General features: G+C 39.0%; 1 protein-coding gene across 1 annotated transcript in view; it reads right to left on the bottom strand.

Annotated features, from left to right (window-relative positions):
- Positions 1-20,932, bottom strand: part of LOC150077580 (inactive phospholipase C-like protein 1) — a 649,255-nt gene that overhangs the window by 59,245 nt on the left and 569,078 nt on the right. The window contains exon 23 of the mRNA XM_090386715.1: positions 11,643-11,696. Within this exon, the coding sequence (XP_090242841.1) occupies positions 11,643-11,696 (54 nt within the window). The remainder of the gene's footprint in view (positions 1-11,642; positions 11,697-20,932) is intronic.

Raw genomic sequence — 20,932 nt, 5'->3', positions numbered from 1 at the left:
TTAGAGTATTGAATTTATCTGTCTTCTGGTTTGTGTGAAGCTTAATCATCAACATGAATTGTCCGAGCCTTGTAGGCCTATTTAGAGATAATAAGAATCTATACAGGGAAATAGAGTGGGCCGGTAAATAAGAGTCTTATAATGGGGGATTTTAATTTCCCTGATATTGACTGAAATTTGTGCATTGGTCACTTATACAGTAGAAAGCCTTTTGTGGATTTATTGGATGATTGTTTTCTACATCAGCATGTTCGGGAGGCAACTAGAGGGAGTAACACACTTGATCTGATTATCAGTAGTGATTCTTCATGCATTAAGAATCTGCAGATAAAGGAACCACTAGGTGGCAATGATCACAGTGTGCTGAAGTTGGATTTACTCAAAGAGGTAACTACCATTAGGGGTAATAGGAAGGGTTTTAGGCGACTACGGTAGTCTGAGACAGTATATAAATTCTATACGGTGGGACCAATTGATGTTACCAACAGCAAATTCAAAATAGGAAGCATTCAAAGAATTTATCTTGGAAGCTACTGGGATTTACATACCAAATAAGAAATACTGTTCAAGGTTTAGGCCTAAATGGATGTCAGATGAACTAATGAGATATATGGCAGAGAATAAAAATGCATGGGATACATATAAATTAATGGGTGACATGGAAGCCTATGATAGATATAAGCTGGTCTGTAACCAAGTCACAAAGGAGATTAGGCAGGCAAAAGCAGATTATGAGAAATCCTTGGCAAAGGATGCAAAGAAACACAACAAAGAGTTCTTTACCTATGTAAACTCTAGAAGGAAAGGGATGAATCAGATTGGTCCACTGGATATTGATGGTTCAACTGTTGATGATCCTGCTCAAGTGGCAACCAAACTAAATGAGTATTTTGCATCTACATTCACTCATGAGGAGTTATTCAGGGAGGGGAATGCCAGAGGTGAGATAAACTCTGGCAGTGAGCTAGATGATTTTGTAATAACTGAGAGGAAAGTGGAGGAGAAATTGTTGAAGATAAAACTAAAAAGAGGCACCAGGGGTGGACGGAATCTATCCAGTTATATTAAAGGAGGCAGAAAAGGAAGTAAGCAAACCCTTAGCCATAATTATGAGAGCTTCTTTGGACTCAGGGGAGGTACCCATGGACTGGAGATGTGCAAATGTGACCCCAATTCACAAAGGAGGATCAGAGAGCGACACAAGTAATTATAGACCTGTTAGTTTAACTTCTTTATCAGGAAAATTAATGGAGGCACTGGTTAAAGAAGCATTGCTGGATCATTTAGACAAGACTTCAGTTATAGCTCGGACACAGCATGGTTTTGTTAAGGGAAAGTCTTGCCTGACCAATTTGATTGGATACTATGATGTGGTCACAAAGGAACTGGATGCAGGGAATAACTTTGATATCATATATTTGGATCTTAGAAAGGCTTTTGATACTGTTGCACATGGAAGACTGCTGCACAAATTGGAGCAGTGTGACATTGGAGACAAATTGCTGCTATGGAGAAAGGGATGGTTGAGTGGGAGAAGACAGAGAGTGGTAATCAATGGACACTGCTCATTGCAGACTAATGTTATTAGTGGAGTCCCTCAGGGTTCAGTGTTGGGTCCATTTTTGTTTTCTGTATTTATAAATGATATTGATGATGGTATATCAAGCTTAATGTCCAAGTTTTCAGACGATACGAAGGTTGAGAGTGTCATTAAGGACACTAATGACAGTAATGTTACTGCAACAGGATCTGGAAAAGTTGAGCAGATGGGCTGAGAAGCGGCAAATGAAGTTTAACCTTGACAAATGTAAAGTACTACATATGGGAAGCAGTAACCCCAGTGATATATCAACTCTGTGGTACTACACTGACAGTGGTAGAGAATGAAAAGGACCTGGGGGAATTGTGCAGGCAGATGTGAGGTTTTCTGAGCAGTGCAGATGGTCTGCAAGAGTAGCTTATAGTGTCTTGTCAATGATATACAGAAATTTCTCTGGCAGGGATAAGAAGGTGATTATCCCCCTTGTATAAGGCAATGGTCAGGCTTGAGTACCATATACAGGTCTGGAAGCCTCATTTTAAGAAGGATTTAGAGCTGTTGGAACGAGTACAGAGAAGGGCAACAAGATTAGTGAATGGAAGGAAGTCTTAAGTTTTGCGAATTACAGTGTCTGGAGACTAGGCACCAGCGAAGTGATCTGATAGAGGTGTATAAAGCTTTGAATGGTTTGAGCATGCTCAATGCTGATGGGATCTTTCCTCTTGCTCAGAACAATCGCCTGAGAGGGCATAAATTCAAATTGAGCAAAGACAGATGTAAGATAGATGTGCGGAAGTTTACCTTTAGCCAGAGGGTAGTTGGTTGGTGGAACAGACTTCCATCCTTTGTTGTGGAAGTTGATAGCCTAAATAAATTTAAGGCTGAGCTGGACAGGTATTTGGAACGAACGGAGGGGTGAAATGGGAGTGGGTTTTTTTTTTTTTTTTTTTTTTCTGGCTGATGCTGCATAAGCTTGCTTTCTTGCATCATATGCCACTACTAATGCTAATGCTAAAATAAAATAGTTGAAAATGGGGAATTTTAAAATTTTATTTTTCAAAATTAGAAATAAAAAAAAAAAAAAAAACTCAATGGAAAATTAATACATGAGTGGACATGCAGCACACTTGTCTATTGCACAAATGTGGTTTAGAGAATTTTTTTACCACTATAATTTTGCAATTAAAATAATGATTTAGATTGAAAGTGAATATAACATACTGGTGGAATACAAAATTTCACAATTAAGCACTTTTTGTTTTCTTTTTTTTTTTTTGTGCTGGTGCAGCATAAGCCTCAGGCTTCCTTGCACCATATGGCTGCAAGGAAGTGCATATTTTAAGTGAAGTATAATAATAATAATAAAGGATGACACAAGTAATTACAGACCTGTTAGTTTAACTTCTGTTCCGGGGAAATTAATGGAGGCAAAAAATAATTTTGATATCATATACTTGGATCTTAGGAAAGTTTTTGATGCTGTACCACATGGAAGACTACGGTCCAAATCAGAGCAATATAGCATTAAGGGCAAAATGCTGCTATGGATAAAGGGATGGTTGAAGAAGCACTGCACTGGTTAAAGAAGCACTGCAGTATCATCTAGACAACAATTTGATTGGATACTATGATGTGGTCACAAAGAAACTGGATGCAAAAAATAATTTTGATATCATATACTTGGATCTTAGGAAAGTTTTTGATGCTGTACCACATGGAAGACTACGGTCCAAATCAGAGCAATATAGCATTAAGGGCAAAATGCTGCTATGGATAAAGGGATGGTTGAGTGGGAGAAGACAGAAAGTGGTAATCAATGGACACTGCTCTTCGTGGACTAATGTTATTAGTGGAGTCCCTCAGGGTTCAGCGTTGACTCCATTGTTGTTTTCTGTATTTATTAATGATATTGGTGAAGGTATATCAGGCTTAATGTCTAAGTTTGCAGATGATACAAAGGTTGGCATGGTTGTTAATAACAGTACTGACAGTATGCTGCTGCGACAGGATCTGGAAAAGTTGGACAGATGGGCCAAGAGGTGGAAACTGAAGCTTAACTTTGACAAATGTAAGGTACTGTATATGAGTAGCAGTAACCCCAGAGTAACATATCAATTGTGTGGTACTACACTCAAGGTGGTAGAGAATGAAAAGGACCTGGAGGTAATTGTGCAGTCGGATATGATGTCTGAGCAGTGCAGACAGTCTGCAAGAGTAGCTTATGGTGTCTTGTCAATGATATACAGGAATTTTTCTAGCAGGGATAAGGAGATGATTATCCTCTTGTATAAGGCAGTAGTCAGGCCACAAGTACTGTATACAGGTCTGGAGGCCTCATTTTATGAAGGATGTAGAGCTGCTGAAACGAGTACAGAGAAGGGAAACAAGATTAGTGAATGGAACGAAGGGTTGATCTTACAAAGAAAGGCTTAAGATTTTCAAATTACAGTGTCTGGTGACTAGCTACCTGGGTGGTGATCTGATTGAGGTGTATAAGGCCTTGAATGGTTTGAGCAAGCTCAATGCTGATGGGATATTGCCTCTTGCTCAGATTAATCTCCTGAGTGGACATGAACTCAAATTGAGGAAAGACAGTTGTAGAATATATGTGCAGAAGTTTGCCTTTAGCCAGTGTGTGGTTGATTGCTGGAACAAACTTCCATCTCTTGTTGTAGAAGTTAACAGCTTAAATAAATTGAAGGCAGAACTATACAAATATTTGGAGCGAATGGATGGGTGAAATGGAAAGGTTTTTTTTTTGGCTGATGCAGTAAAAAACCACTTCAATGCTCAGGCATGAATCTAATTTTATATGCATAGTGTCTTCATATTTTATTGTCTTCTAATAAAGAGCAGTGGATTGTGTGTTCAGCTAATAGATTATGTATTTGAGATGTGTGGTATGTTCCTGAAGCAATGCATGCAGAAAAACAGCAAGGAATTCTTTACTTATATAAACTCTAGAAGGAAGGGGATGAATCAGATTGGTCCACTTGATATGATGGTTCAACTGCTGATGATACTGCTCAGATTGCTCACAAACTGAATGAGTATTTTGCATCTACATTCACACATGAGGAATTCTTTTCGGAACTAGAGGACAGAAGCTTATTAAACTCTAACAGGGAGCTTAATGATTTTGTAATAACTGAGAGTGAATTGGAGGAGAAACTGTTGAAGTTAGACATAAGAAAGACACCTGATGTGGATGGGATCTATCCAGTTATATTAAAGGAGGTGGCAAAGGAAGTAAGAAAACCCTTACCCATAATTATGAGAGCATCCTTGGACTCAGGGGAAGTCCTCACGGACTGTAGATGAGCAAATGTATCCCCAATTTACAAAGGGGGTTCAAAGGGTGACACAAGTAATTACAGACTTGTTAGTTATATCATTGACAAGACAAATGTACTTTACATTTGTCAACGTTAAACTTAAGTCATAATTTCTCAGCCCATCTGCTCAACTTTTCTAGCTCCTGTTGCAGCAGTGTACTGTCATTAATGTCATTAAAAGACCTGCCAACCTTTGTATCTTCTGCAAATTTGGACATTAAGACCGATATACCATCATCCGGTTTAATCATCATCATTATTAATAAATACAGAAAAGAACAATGGACCCATTGTTGGGGTGTATAAGGCCTTGAATGAGTTGAGCAGGTTCAATTCTGATGGGGTTCTTCCACTTGCTCATATTACTTGCCTGGGGGGGGGGACAAAAATTCAAATTTAGGAAAGGCAGTTGCAGAATAGATGTGCGGAAATTTATGTTTAGCCAGGGGGTAGTTGATTGCTGGAACAAACTTCCATCTGTTCTTTTGGAAGTTGATAGTTTAAACAATCAACTTCCAAATTTCTTATTAAGTGGTACTACACTTATGGTGGTAGAAAATGAAAAAAAAAACCTGGGAGTAATTGTGCAGGCAGATATGAAGTTTTCTGAGCAATGCAGATAGGCTGCCAGGGCAGGTCATGGGGTTTTGTCAATGATATATAGGAATTTTGCTAGCAGGGAGAAGGAGGTGATTGTCCCTCTGTATAAGGCAAAGGTCAGGCCACGCCTTGAGTACTGCGTACAGGTCTGGAGGCCTCATTTTAGGAAGGATGTAGATTTACTTGAGTGTGTACAGAGAAGGGCAACAAGATTGGTGAGGGGAATGAAGGGATCCTCTTACCAAGAGAGGCTTAATTTCTGCAAATTGCAGTGGCTGGAGACTAGGCACCGCGCGGTGATCTGATTGAGGTGTATAAGGCCTTGAATGGGTTCAGCACGCTGAATTCTGATGGGATCCTTCCACTTGTTCAGATTACGAACCTAAGGGGGCATAAATTCATTTATGCCCCTTAGTTTCGAAATAAATTTAAGGAGGAACTGGACAGGCATTTGGAGGGAATGGTGTGATTTTTTTTTTTTTTTTTTTGGCTGATGCTGCATAAGCTCATACACTTGCTTTCTTGCATCACATGCCACTACTACTACTACTACTACAAATTTTTAGAGGGAATGGACGTGTGAATTTTTTATTTATTTTTTATTTTTTGGCTGATGCTACATAAGCTCATACACCTGCTTTCTTGCATCACATGCCACTACTACTACCTACCTAGTAATGGGTAGGCCCACCTTTTGCCCAGATAAGGGCAGGCACATAGTGATGCATTCATTGTTTGACACATTCATTGAAAGCTTTCCACAGGTATTTCCATCCATGCTTGCTGCACTGCTGTCCATAATTCTGTCGCATTCCTGGATGGAGGATCCAAAGCATAAACAGACCTTTCCACAGCATCCCAAAGATGCTCTACAGGGTTCATGTCTGGTGAACAGGGAGGCCATTACATGGTGGTAAAATCTACAGAATGCTCTTCAAACTATGTTCTTGTCACAAGCTCTGTGGGGAGGTGCATTGTCCTTCTGGAAGAGTTAATTGCTCTGTGGGTGCACGATGACCATGAAGTAATGCAATGGTCTGCAATAATGGACACATAACCGGTCCGCTCAGAGTTGTATCCAGATGCACCAGAGGTCCCAGCGTGTGCCAACTGAACATGCCCTAGACCATTACTGACCATCCACCTGCCTGAACAGTTCCTTGTTAACATGATGAGTGCATAGCTTCGTGAGGTTTTCGCCAGATGCACACCCTCCGGTCTGCCCGAAACAACTGGAAACAGGACTCGTCCGACCAGGAGACCCATCTCCAATCCTCCAAGGTCCAGTGGCTCTCATAAATATTGCGGCTAATGATCGCCTGATGGTCTTGGTGAAGAAGTTTCTGGCACCTCTGTCATTGAAGTCGGCAGTGATTTGTGCCACTGTCACTTTCTGGTTGGCTGAAACTATGCGAGACAAACATCGATGACCAAGTTTATCCACCACCTTTGTCTGCCCACAGTGCTGTCTGCAATGAGGTGTTATTCCAAAAATGGCATATTCCTGATACACTCTTAGCACTGTCGAATGGGGACAGTGCAATTTCTGTACCACCTCTGCGATAGAGTGACCCATACATTAGGCAACTACTACCATCCCTATTTCAAAGTCGGTTAACTCATGATGTTTATCCATACCGACATCGAATTACCATCTAAGTGAATGCAGTGTATACCTATACACTGCATTCACGTAGACGGTAATTACCAAGCGGTGGATTCGTCCACTAGTGAGAGGGGTAGCAGTGTTGCGTTGCCAGGAACCCCATGAATTCTGTCCTTTCAGTGTACTGTCAATGAATTCTGTCCAATACCTAATCATACAGGATGAAGGAGGTTGAATTTTTCTAGATACCATACCACTCAATGATTTACTATTTTTTTTGAGAATTCTGCAAATGCAACTGGTCACGGGGATGGGCTTTTATTTAGGAGGGTTTATCGGATCTCTACCCAGTTTGGGTAAGCATATACTATGGCATAATATTATTGTTTAGGAAATGTATCTTTTAAGTGAAGTGTATTGAAGAGCTTTTTTTTTTCTTTTTTTTTTTTTAATGAAAACCCCAAACACGAAAGGTATCAAAAGCTATAGTACTTAGTACCATGCATGGGTTGAAGGAGAAGTATTGGGGGGAGGGGGATGCCAGAAACTTTGCTCTAGAGACTAAACATGGGTTTCACCACTTCAAGCCTCCAATAAGCAAAGTGGTGGTATTTCACCAGTTGATGAAAGTCATCTATCACCTTAAGAAATCACCATAATGATTTATTTGATACCTAATTTTTGTATTATGGAATAGTGAATTATATCTAGTTCTGCAGCACTGTGCCTAGATGTTGAGAGAGCTCTATATAGTTCATGGGTAGCAAAAGGTAGGTTATGTTGCTTATCTCTTTTTGAAGAAAAAATTAATTTTTGCTTTTCTGAATTGGTTTTGTATATCTCCAGAAGGCAGCAAAGCCCTAAAACACTGGTAATTTGTGTGGGATCAGCAATACTCTGACTCTTCTTTCCTTGATAGGCAGAGGAGGAGGAGGAGGAGGAGGAGGAGTCTGATATTTACACTCATTTTTCTGATTGTTTTCCAAATTTATGTGTAGGGGATTCATTCATTTATGGTTGAAGTGAAATGAATTCAAGCATTTTTTTTAATGCAGTATCTGACATATCTTGTTCTTGCTTGAGCACCTTTACATTGAATAGGATTAGCTGTAGTTGGACTGCAATGAAAATTATTCCAAGCTTTATTTTATTATTTTTTTTAACAGCAGAGCATTTGGTGCTCTACCAGATTTTTGAGTGTACTAACAGTTTTGAGGGAGATTTTTGATATGGCTTTTTCAGCTACATGCTACATTTTTTCACAATATACCCAACAGCATCATCAAGTTGAATGAAACAGAGTTGCTGAACATATGATCAAATTCATTGCAGTATTTGTTCCAGAAAAAATGGTGAACATATGTAAATGACCCATGATTTAGGAAAAGAAGGTTGTTACCATTCTAAAAATTGTGCAATTTGTTTTCCTCTTTAATTTATGGATTATTACCCCATTGTGTATGGTGACTATTCAAATCCCCAAGGATGCAGAAGAGGGTGGTAGTTGAGCTATGGGATTATCTAGCTCACTTTGATGGATAGGATAATTTGGTGTAAGGTATATAACCCCTGGCTTTTTGGCCGTGAAGGGCATTAAAGATTATCTCTCATAAAAAGCAGACTGTAATATGGATATTAATGGTTATTCAGACCGATAGTATTTGGACTCTAGGTAAGAGCTCAGTAAAATTTGTTTCATTGAAACATGGATTTGATAGAACTATTACACAAAAATGTGTGGTGCACTGATGGATTCTGTCTTTTCTAAAAATATTAACTGAAACATTTTCAGCATATCCTGTGGTGAGAAATATGTCTCTTGGAGGCAGAGGCATAGTGGTGTATATACAGAGATAAAATCATACTGGTTATTAATATTGACTTGGAAACAATGCAATTCCACTGAATTAGTGAGAATCATTATTTATTTGTTAAACTTTCAGAGCATTTCTGAGGAGCTGAAGTTTTGTGCCTTTCACTCTTTTTATTTATTTTATTTTTTTGGGAAGAAAGTCTTTCCTATTTTCCTACGTCCATAATTTCGGGACAGGAGCATCTAAAGTTTTTTTTAAATGTATCCATTTCCTGTTGGTAATTTGGCTTTGTTTTGTTTTTCTTTGTATCCTTGGCTGGAGGAGTGGAGGTTTTCAAGTGGTATGGAAACTGGAACGTTGACAGCATGGGCTGCTGTTGTACTCAACAGGGTTTCTGCATACTTCAAGAAAGACTGTTTTGCAGTTATTGTTAGTCACTGTGATTCAGCTAATTGGTACATCTTAGCGATTTGAGCATGAATAGCTCTGTTCACATGGATTGGTGGTGAGATAATTTATTTTGCCTCCTAGTTGGAAACATTACAATTTGTTTAATATTTTTGGATCAGTTTATCACGTTTCCAGTGGTTGCTTGTCCTAAGGCTGTAGCTTGTTCAGGTTATATGTAAAGCTGGCCCTGATAGGTAGGGTGGTTTTTTATGGTGTGGACAAACTGTTGCACAACAGTACAGGCATTGCAGATTAAGATCAAATGACCCACACTGAGCACAAGAAGGAGTTCCCCAACAAGCTGTCTAGGAATGCCTGTATTTCTGACATCAGAAACACCATAAGGGGTTTGGTATATATGATGTGACATGGCATATCAGATATCTGGCCTTAATGCAAGTTGGATGCTTCAGTGTGTTGAAGATCAAGATAAAATAAGATGTAGAAGTAAGAATACTATCATTTCTGATAGAGATTCTCTTGACTTGGATTATTCCTTGTTCTTTAAGTTTCATGATCTCCCTTCACAGACATATCCAATAGATCCCAGTCTGAGATCACTCCTTTAGAGGTGTTTAGTGATTTGTAGAGTTTCACCATTACTGTTAATTCAGCAAAGAGGTATATAATCAAATGTCACTCGGAATATCTAGCACGCACTTGTTTGTTTGTTATTTGGTTTTTAGGAGCATTAGCAACTAAGGCCATATTGCTCAGGGATATGCGGTGGTCATTCCCTGACCTTTCCGCATCCTCCGTATTTGGTGGTGACGGGCTCGAACCCCAGTCTAATCAAGAAGCGTGTGTTACGCACTGCTGCTCCTTCCCACCTGGCTACGGAGGCGCTCGGAATATCCAGCATTGGAGGTCTCAACAAGGATATCTCCAGACCTAAGTTTCTTTAACAGATTTGAGAGACTCAGCTGTACTTTCTAATTCCTTTTGAACTCTAAAAGGAGAGAGTATGCAAACTGGATTTTCACTATTGGAGTGAATGATCAAGAAAGTTGTAACTGTGTAGATCTCTGCATCAGTTTTCTGATGTTTGACTCCCTGTACTAGTCATATTTTTTTCTTAGTTGTCTGAGCTGCCTCTGGCAGCCTTTAGCAGTTATTGTGTAAGTTAGGCACTGGGCAATTTTTGGGACTGGAGAATGTCTTTTCTCCCAGCCACCCAGTGAACCTAACAAAGAAAAAGTCATTAGTTTAAACAAAAATAAAAAGGTTAAAGAAAGGCAGCTTTCCTTCTTAGACTATAACGGGTGATTAGCCTTAATAATTCACATACAAGAGTTAACAGACTTAACAAACTCAGGAGACACATATTTACAGTTAAGTGTACTAGATAATCAATATGAAAGGCTCCGTGGTCATTAACATCATTTGCTACTTGGAGATAGGTATGAAAGATCTCAGTGGATTAGTGCTAATATTTCTGTTTTAGCAAATATGGTGAGGTTCACTATTATGGTTAAATGATATCAGAAGAGTTGAGTTGTTTAAAAATATGCCAAAGTAAATACTGGTCACAAAGCATGACGTATTATTGTGTATAAATTTGTATGTTTCAAAACTGGTTGTCTACAGGATAAATAAAAATTTCTACCTGTAGCAGTTAATTTAGCTCATCTTGAAAAGGCCACAATAAATTTCTTGTGTAATTGAGAGAAGCTTATCTTATCTTATCTTCCTTCAAAGATTAGGCGATCCGCCTGTTCCGATCTCGAAGAGGTCTGCCCATCTTTTCTTTGGTCTTCCTCTGTCTCTTTTTCCTTCTGGTCTATACGTATAAACTAATTTAGGGAATCTATTATCTTCCATTCTTTCTACATGTTCTTTCCATCTTTGTCTATATTCTATAATTTTTCCATTAATTGAGTAAATCTTTAATTCTTTTCTAATATTTACATTTGGTATTTTGTCTAATTTTGTACATCCTTTAACATATCTTAAAAATTTCATTTCTGCAACTTGTATTCTATCAGTGTCTCTTTGTTTCGGTATCCATCTTTCAGAACCGTAAAGAAGTGTTGGTATTCCCATTACTTTGTAAAATTTCAATTGTGTTCCTTAGAATAACATACTGGTCCTCTAGGTTGGGGGTTGTGCAGGAGGCTGGTTCCCTCCCAATGTAAAAAAAATAAAAACTCAAAGCTCAAAGAGGATTGACAGAAGCATTAATATTATTCAAATGCAGATCAATCCAAATTGCAGTGATTAACAAATATATTCAGAAATGAAGAGCCTAATATCCTGTAAAATTTAAATTAAAAAAATTGAAACTTATTATCACTTACCAATCGTAGCACATTGTCTGCATTAGCAGCTACAAATTTGTGTTCATTTAACACCTGTTAAAATAGAAACAAATAATACTTATTACATTTTTTTTTTTTTTTTTTTTTTTTGAGTAATTTTTAAAAAGAAATTTATTTTTAATTTTGACAAGCTGAGTGTCAAGTATACTTATCAAGTCAACACAATGGGATGGGAAAGGGTTCGGATAAAATGTTACGGTGCATTATAACTAGGAGAAGGAGGAGTAGAATTGTTTACATAACACAACACAATTTTTTCTAAAATAAAAATTAAATAATGCAACTTGGAGTATTTTATTATGAAATAACAGGGAAGGGAATATCAGAGCTGTCTTTCTGTATGGGTCTATGTGTTCCAAGCCTTGGATTCCAACTGTGGAGTGGGGGAGCAGAAGTAGATACTGCTGTTGTTGTCATTTGGTTTTTTTTAGGAACATTAGCAACTAAGGCCATATTACTCCAGGAATATGCGGTGGTCATTCCCTGACCTTTCCGCATCCTCTGTATTTGGTGGTGACGGGCTCGAACCCTGGTCTAATCAAGAAGCGTGTGCTACGCACTGCTGCTCCTTCCTGCCTGGCTACGGAGGCGCCAGTAGATACTGCAGTTGACACTTACAGGCTAGCTAGTTTAGCAGTTATTTGTAAGGTAGATTCAAAAATCATAATAAGAAATCATGTTTATGAAAATTATAGCTGTCTAGACTCCCCACCCCAGTGCATCCCAATGAAATTGTTCACATCTTTAATGGACCTCTGTACATACGCAAAAGTTGCCATGCCTATTATAATAATAATTATTCATTATTATTAGAAATAACAAAATGCAATACAATCTCTGTGCATTATGAAATCTTAAGATTGTGAATTATCAATAATGCCATTAATACAACATCCATTTGTATTCACTATGAATTACCAATTATTATTTGATTATTGGTAACTCATAAAGATTGTGGGTTATAGTAATAATAATAACCATATAGTGCAAGGAAGCCACATGCTTTTGCTGCAGTAGCTAGGGGAGGGAGAGAGACAAAAAAAAGAGTAGATAAGAAAATACAAATTATGTGCTTGCCTCCTCACATTGGTAGCTATGCAGTTAACCTTTGAATTTATTCAAACTGTCAGCCTGTGAAGACAACCTGTTCCAGCAATAAACTCGCTAGCTAAAAGAAAACTTCCTACAATCTAGTCTAAACCTCTTCCCCTGTAATTTGAATTTATGTCCCCGAGTTCTTGAATTTTCAATCAGTTCACCTCTGAGGTGCTTGGTTGTCAAGCTCAGTAGCCCACATATTTGGAGTCTTTCTTCACGTGGTCACCCTTTTTCCATTCTCACCATGCCAGTTACCCATCTTTGGACCCTTTCATCAAGCTCAATGTCTTTTATTAGACGAGGTAGGTCTACATACTTGAACACAACATTCCAAATGTGTATTTCAAGTGCCTTATACAGTGGGACTATGACCTCTATATCTCTACAGAATAATTTTCAATAATCATTGATAGGACACCATGGACTTTCTTGGCTGCCTGTTTACACTCCTCAAAAAACTACATATCCGCCCATATCGTTGCCTCCAGATTCCTTTCTTTGTCTACTGCTTTTAATTTAACTCCAGGGGCTCACATCTGGTGAGTATGGGCTTGGCACACCTAGGGTCTTGAGGTGGGTATCATCATTCTTCTTTTCTTTGGTGATTCCCTTTTATTTCTCTCTCTCTCTCTCTCTCTCTCTCTCTCTCTCTCTCTCTCTCTCTCTCTCGGGGCAGTTCAGAAATTTTTTTTTGGCTGGTGCAGCATAAGCCTCAGGCTTCCTTGCACCATATGGCATAATAATAATAATTCAACCCCATCAAGTGTATAATTTATTTTGTGGTTGCTGTTCCCCAAGTGTAAGACCTTACATTTTGTTTAATTAAAACATAGCTGCCACTTTTCTGACCATTACTGAATGCTGTTCAAGTCATCCTGAAAGAGCACTGCCTGGCACTGACAATTAACGACTCTACCAAGACATCAAGCTTTCTATCTCTTCATTGATGTTGTTGAAAATCAGAAACAACAGTGGTCCAAGAACCGATCCTTGGGGTACCCCACTTCTGATATTACACCAATCTGAAGAATATCCATTAATCACAACCTTCTGCCTTCTACTCTGAAGCCACCCAGAAATCCAGCTTTGAAATTTCCTAGTAACCTCAACGTGTTTCAGCTTATACAATCAGCTCTCATGAGGAACTGAGTCAATGGCTTGCTAAAATCCAAACAAACTATGCTGAAATTGTTCCCTACATTCAGCTCATGAGTAACTATGTCAAAATAGTTTACTAAGTTAGTTAAACATGATTTTCTCTTAACAAAACCATGTTGTCAGAAATGCCATATCTATCTAATATCTCTGGATTGCACTCTTAATCACTGCCTCTAAGATTTTCTCTACCACTGAAGCCAGACTAACTGGTCTATAGTTATCAACTTCCCTATTAGAACCAACTTTGTGCATTGGTGATATGTTGGCACTTCTAGTCCAAGTTTATAGCATGAAAGATCTTTCTTCAGTAAAGACAGATGCAAAGTATTTGTTCAAGTCATCTGCAACATCAACTGGGTTGTCTAAGACTTTCCCTCACCCAGTTATGTCCTCATAATTAATCTCAATTATTCAATACATTCCCAGGCAGCCTTCCTCAAAATTACTGGGTATATGACATCAACTCCAGGAGCCTTACTTGCCTTTATTCTCAGAAGTTTTTCTAATAAACAGTAATTTGTAATTTTGAAATCACTAATTCTTATGACTCAGCCTCAATTGTACAGCTTCTTTTCAGCATGAAAGATCTTTCTTCAGTAAAGATAGATGCCAAAGTACCTGTTCAAGTCATCTGCAACATCAGCTAGGTTGTCTAAACTTTCCCACACCCAGTTAACAATAATCCCATCAATATCACTGGTATATATAGAAAACAACTTGATTGGATACTATGATGCAGTCACAAAATAACTGGATGCAGGGAATACTTTGATATTATATACTTGGATCTTAGAAAGGCTTTTGATACTGTTGCACATGGAAGACTGCTACACAAATTGGACAGTGGTGACATTGGAGGCAAATTGCTGCTATGGATAAAGGGGTGGTTGAGGGGGAGAAGACAGAGAGTGGTAATCAATGGACACTGCTCATCGTGGACTAATGTTATTATGGAGTCCCTCAGGCTCAGTGTTGGGTCCATTATTGTTTTCTGTATTTATAAATGATATTGATGATGGTATATCAGGCTTAATGTCCAAGTTTTCAGATGATACAAAGGTTGGCAGGGTTGTCAAGGACACTACTGACACTATGCTGCTGCAACAGGATCTGGAAAGGTTGAGCAGATGGGCTGAGAGGTGGCAAATGAAGTTTAACATTGACAAATGTAAAGTACTGCACATGGGAAAAAGCAACCCCAGAGCAACGTATCAACTCTGTGGTACTACACTGACAGTGGTAGAGGATGAAAGGCCTGGGGGTGATTGTGCAGGCAGATATGAGGTTCTCTGAGCAGTGCAGACGGGCTGCAGGAGTAGCTCATGGAGTATTGTCAATGATATACAGGAATTTTTCCAGCAGGGATAAGGAGGTGATTATTCCATTGTATAAGGCAATGGTCAGGCCACACCTAGAGTACTGTATACAGGTCTGGAGGCCTCATTTCAAGAAGGATGTAGAGCTGCTGGAACGAGTACAGAGAAGGGCAACAAGATTAGTGAATGGAACAAAGGGGTGCTCTTACGAAGAAAGGCTTAAGTTTTGCAAATTACAGTGTCTGGAGACTAGGCACCAGCGAGGTGATCTGATAGAGGTGTATAAAGCCTTGAATGGTTTAAGCATGCTCAATGCTGATGGGATTCTTCCTCTAGCTCAGAAAAATCACCTGAGAGGGCATAAATTCAAATGTAGGATAGACGTGCGGAAATTTGCCTTTAGCCAGCGGGTGGTTGGTTGGTGGAACAGACTGCCATCCCTTGTGGTGGAGGTTGATAGCCTAAATAAGTTTAAGGCTCAGCTGGACAGGTATTTTGAACGAACAGAGGGGTGAAGTGGAAGTGGGGTGTTGGGGTGTTTTTTTTTTTTTTTTTTTTGGCTGATGCTGCATAAGCTTGCTTTCTTGCATCAAATGCCTCTACTAATGCTAATGCTAATGCTAACAACAATGGTCCCAACACCGAACCCTGGGGGACTACACTAATAACATTAGTTCACTATGGCCAGTGTCCATTGATCTTCTAGTAAGTGTTGGAATAATACTAGTAGTATTCCAGCACTTGGATGATTTCAAAAATTAATTTAAAACAATGTCTACTAGTAGAATTACTAGTAAACACAGTTTTAAAATGTGGCAGCACAAAAATAGCTTTTGAAATGTGAGAAGATTGTGCCTGTCAGCCACTCTTATCAGAGTTTGGTTTACAAAACTCAAGTTCTTGAGAATTCTGATAGAAAAGTTAATGAAATTGAATTAAATGATGAAAAAAATAAAAATTACATCAAAATAGTAAAATAAATGACATAAACAAAGAATAATAACTGCAAATCATAGATAGTATTACATAAAAAAGAGAGGTAACAATGAGTATTTTTAAAATTTTTCTGTGATTTTTTTGCATTTTTTTAATAGTTTGATTCTAATATTGGAATAAACCTAGTCAAAATCAGATCAAATTATAGTTAAAAAACAATATGCCAAAAAAAGGAGTTAATTCACTTTCATTTCTATTCATTTTTTGTTATAATGCTCACTTAAGAATTTTTGTATTGTTGAACTCTAATGATAATTTTTACTATAAGTGGTTTTCCATATCTAATTTGTCTACTTTTTTGTTAATATGTTTGGTTATTCTTGTTTATCCTATATAAAGGTAAAGGTAAACTGCAGCCATTATCAATCCACTGCAGGATGGAAGCCTCCTCAACAATTCATGCTGAGGGAAATGGACCATAATCTACCACCCTGGTCCAGTGCTGGTTGGCAGATTGACCATATTTATCAATCAGGGGCTTGAACTCTGGTCTACTCAAACAGCTTGTGCTACTGCAATCCTGTTCTTGACCACTCGGCTATGGAGGCCTCGTTTATTCTATATATCGGGTCCTAAATTGAAGTTTAACACTGGCAATGCAAGGTACTGCATATGTGTAGCAGTAATTCCAAATTAATATACCATTTGTGTGGTATTACACTCAGCTACACTCAGCATAGTGGAAAATGAAAAAAACCTGGAGGTAATTGTGCATCCAGCTATGAAGTTTGCTCACAGTGAAGACAGGCTGCCAGGGCACCTAATGGAGTTTAGTCAATAATATAAGGAACTTTGCTAGCATGCTAAGGAGATGATTATCCTTTTGCACAAGGCAGTGGTTGGACCACATCCTGAGTACTGTATACAGGTCTGGAGTCCTCATTTTAGGAAGAATGTAGATCTAGTGTAGGAATCTGCACCCATTCCAATGCTGATCTACATCTGCACTGGAATAGGTATACAGAAAGAACAAAGAGATTAGTGAGGGGAACAAAAGGGTGCTCTTATCAAAAACAAAAAGGCTTCAGTTCTGCAAATTGCATCATCTGGAGAATGGGCATTTGCGAGGGGATCTGATTTAGGCCATGAATGTATTGAGTAAGCTCAATGTTGATGGCATGCATTCTTCCTCCTGCTGAGACTACACACTACATGTGGGGGGAGGGATAAATTCAAACTGAGGGATGGTTGCAGGATAGATGTGCAGTGGTTTGCCTTCGGCCAGCAGGTAGTTGACTGATGGAACAAATTTCAATTAATTAACTTCCTTTCTTCCATCAATCAACCTTCCACTGACCCCCACCACACTGGTATTATTCACTGTACTCAGCATGATGCCTGAACAATTTCCATTGTTCTAGCATATTCTGGACAAGAACCATCTACAGCAGTGTGAGTGGAGGGAATTCTCCTCCTCCAGCAAGTGACATGATGGGGTGGCCCCTCCACTTTAGGACAATCCTTAAAGGAGTGCTCATGCCCACCACAATGGCTGCAGAAGACATCGCCCCTGCAGTGCTTGGCCACATGTCTGAATGCCATGCATCTGTAGCATTGCATTGGAACCAGGCAGTCCCTTAATCAATGCAATGTCCAATAAATGAACATAATGCACACACATTCACGTCCTTTTAAGATCCTTCGAATTGGGGCTGTCACAAAGTTAAAGTTTGGTTTATCACAAACCTTGTTTCTTGCCAAATGATGCTCTAAACTGTCAACCCTAAACTGTCTAAACTGTCAACCTCAACGGTCAACCCTAACTCAGAAACTTTATAACACAAAGCAAATTTATTTACATCATCCTGCATCACAACTTCCAGTAAAACACGTTTATCAGTCAGAGCTCTAACTCTCGTGTCCTTCAGAACAGGATGAACATATTTCAACAGTTCTTGTTTTATCTCATCACTAGAAGTAAAGTGATTTGTTTGTGCCTTAATGATAACAGTCTGAGTCCTGAAATGTCCATCCGAATCGATTAGTTGAACAGTTTCTGCATGTCTTAGCTCAAGGAGCAACTCCACTCAAAGTCACTTGAATAAACTGACCCTTTTGTTTCTGATTATGCCAGAATGTCTTCAAGGATTAGTTCTTCAACGTATCCCAACAATCCATAATCTTGGGCATCACCTCACATGAAATCTATGACTGTTCATCCAAAAGGATCTTCCACAGATCTAGTCTAGTCAAGCTTCTCTAATCTTCTCAAAGTCTAATGACTCCAAAGTATCCATCGCTTGTTCAACTTCTTCATTTATTTCAGAAGCTGCATATTCCTCTTGTGACCCAATCTGCACTTTTGGTTCACACTCCAGGGCAGCAACCACTGTCTGAGCAGAACTTCCTTGTTAAACACTAGAACCAGCACCAGAAGGATCAGAGTCCTTAGACTTTTATCTTAGCTTTTACTCTTCTATACCTCTTCTTCCTGGTGGCAAATCTGGCTGCCTCATAACTTTCTTCATTGCTTAACTTTGTCAAAGCAAGTTCTTATGCGTAAGTCAAAATATTGTCTCTTATATTCCACCTTTCATTCGATGTCAGTCGAAACTTTTGCTCCTTTGGAGGTGGTTCTTGTAAAAAAGCTAACAAGTTAGCATTAGTAAAGGCATATGATGCAAGAAAGCAAGCTTATGCAGCATCAGCCAGAAAAAAAAAAAAAAAAAACTTTCCACTTCACCCCTCCGTTCGTTCAAAATACCTGTCCAGCTGAGCCTTAAATTTATTTAGGCTATCATTGGGCTACAAACTTAGGAAACAAAGGATGGAAGTCTGTTCCACCAACCAACTACCCACTGGCTGATTAGTTGTTGTCTAATATCAGGTCTCTTGATGTTAAATAGCTCTATTCCTCATGTAATGGCTTTGAGCAAGAACCTCACCTCGATTTCAACATTTCTAATTCTAAATAATAACTTAAAATAACGTAACAATAATAAGTTAATATGATATTAGTACAGGTGCACTGGCTAGGGCAAGAACAGGCTGAAACATAAACAGAGTAGAATGTGGAATTGAAAATAAGCCAAAATAGCTCCCTGGAAAATCCCCAGGAGCTCTTCAGCGGCTGATCCTCTGGGGAAAATGGAAAATAATAAAGTTTGGACAAAACCAAGAATCAAGCACCAATATTTGAAAAAAAAAAAAAAAGACCAACCAAAGTATCACACACATTGGCATTTGGGGCACTATACAGATGCTAATCTGAATACCCAGTACGCAATATGGCTTTAAATGGAACAATTCCATAGTAGATATAATGAATTACATAGTAACATAGTTACATAGCCAGCACAATAGAGGATAAATATCTGCCGGCTATTTCAGTGGATTATGAAGGTGCATTTGACACTTTTTGGTGTCCCAACATTCTTAGGAGGATAAGCCATGCAGAAGTGCCCTTCAACCCCGGGGGCTCACATCTGGTGAGTATGGGCTTGGCACACCCAGGGTCCTGAGCTGGATATCATCATTCTTCCCTTTCTTGGTGATTCCCTTCTACTTTTGACTCTCTCTCTCTCTCTCTCTCTCTCTCTCTCTCTCTCTCTCAGGGCTACTCGGGAACTTTTTTTTTTCCTGGTGCAGCATAAGCCTCAGGCTTCCTTGCATCATATGGATAATAATAATAATAATAATAATAATAAACCTGTTTAAGATCATACAGAACTACTTAAAGAATAGACATGTCCACTGTCTATGCCAGATTCAATGCACAGGATGTCAACAAGGGTCAATAGTTCCCTAGGTCCCTTTCTCTATAACTCAGTACCAGGCAAATATCTAACTGCTGACCTAGATCCCATTGAGAAGGCTGCCTTTTGCTGATGACCTTTTCCTCCTTATGAGAGGTAAAAACAGAAGGGCACTGGAGGAAATGACCAAGGTTGCATTTGCATTATAATTAGAATAGTGGGCAGGTATTCACAAGCTTACCATTTCAGCAACCAAAACTAAAAGCATTCTTCTTAAGGGTACCCTCAAGAGACCACCCTTGATCAGATTAGCTGTAACCTCAATGCAAATGGTCACAGAAACGAGGTACTTGCAGTTGCTGTTTGAAAAAAAACTTTCAATATATCCCCCACCTCAACTGCCTAGAAAAAATAAATAAAAATTATGCAGCCATGACAGCCAGCTTCAGTTGCTCTGGCTGTGGTCTAAAAAAAGAAAACTGTCCCTAATATATAAAACAGTATTCCCTCTAGAGTTTACCTATAGTGCTGGTTTCTGGTTTTCCAAAACCATCATAGCCAGAAATAAAAAAAAAAAATTAACAGCATACAGAGGTCCATGAGGTTGTCACAGATATTCTCTCAGATATGCCAGACAAGCTGCACTTGCTACCTGGGAGTCTAAAATGCTGATGGAACTGATATTCGGGTGACACTCAAGTCAAGTGGACCCAATTTCAGCGAAGTCCGGACGGTCTGTGACAGCCAAATCCTCTGCTTGCGCCTTCACGATGGTGGGACTGTTGGTAATCCTGGGTATAACCTCCATGCACAAGTACATGGGGGGGGGGGGTGACCACCCAGGTGTGAACCAACGTAAGCAGGGGTCAAAGTGTGGCACCCACACCGCATAGAGGAATGCCGACCCTCTATGTTCCCAAGCAGTACTAGGTGGTAGATGACTCTCATCAACTGGTGCAATACCACCACTTTGCTTATTGGAGGCTTGAAGTGGTGGAACCCATGT

The sequence above is a fragment of the Mastigoproctus giganteus genome, chromosome 12, assembly GCF_048544385.1.
Source record: "Mastigoproctus giganteus isolate SK-2022 chromosome 12, ASM4854438v1, whole genome shotgun sequence".
In the NCBI taxonomy this organism is placed as follows: domain Eukaryota; kingdom Metazoa; phylum Arthropoda; class Arachnida; order Uropygi; family Thelyphonidae; genus Mastigoproctus; species Mastigoproctus giganteus.
This window is presented reverse-complemented; position numbering and strand designations above follow the sequence as displayed.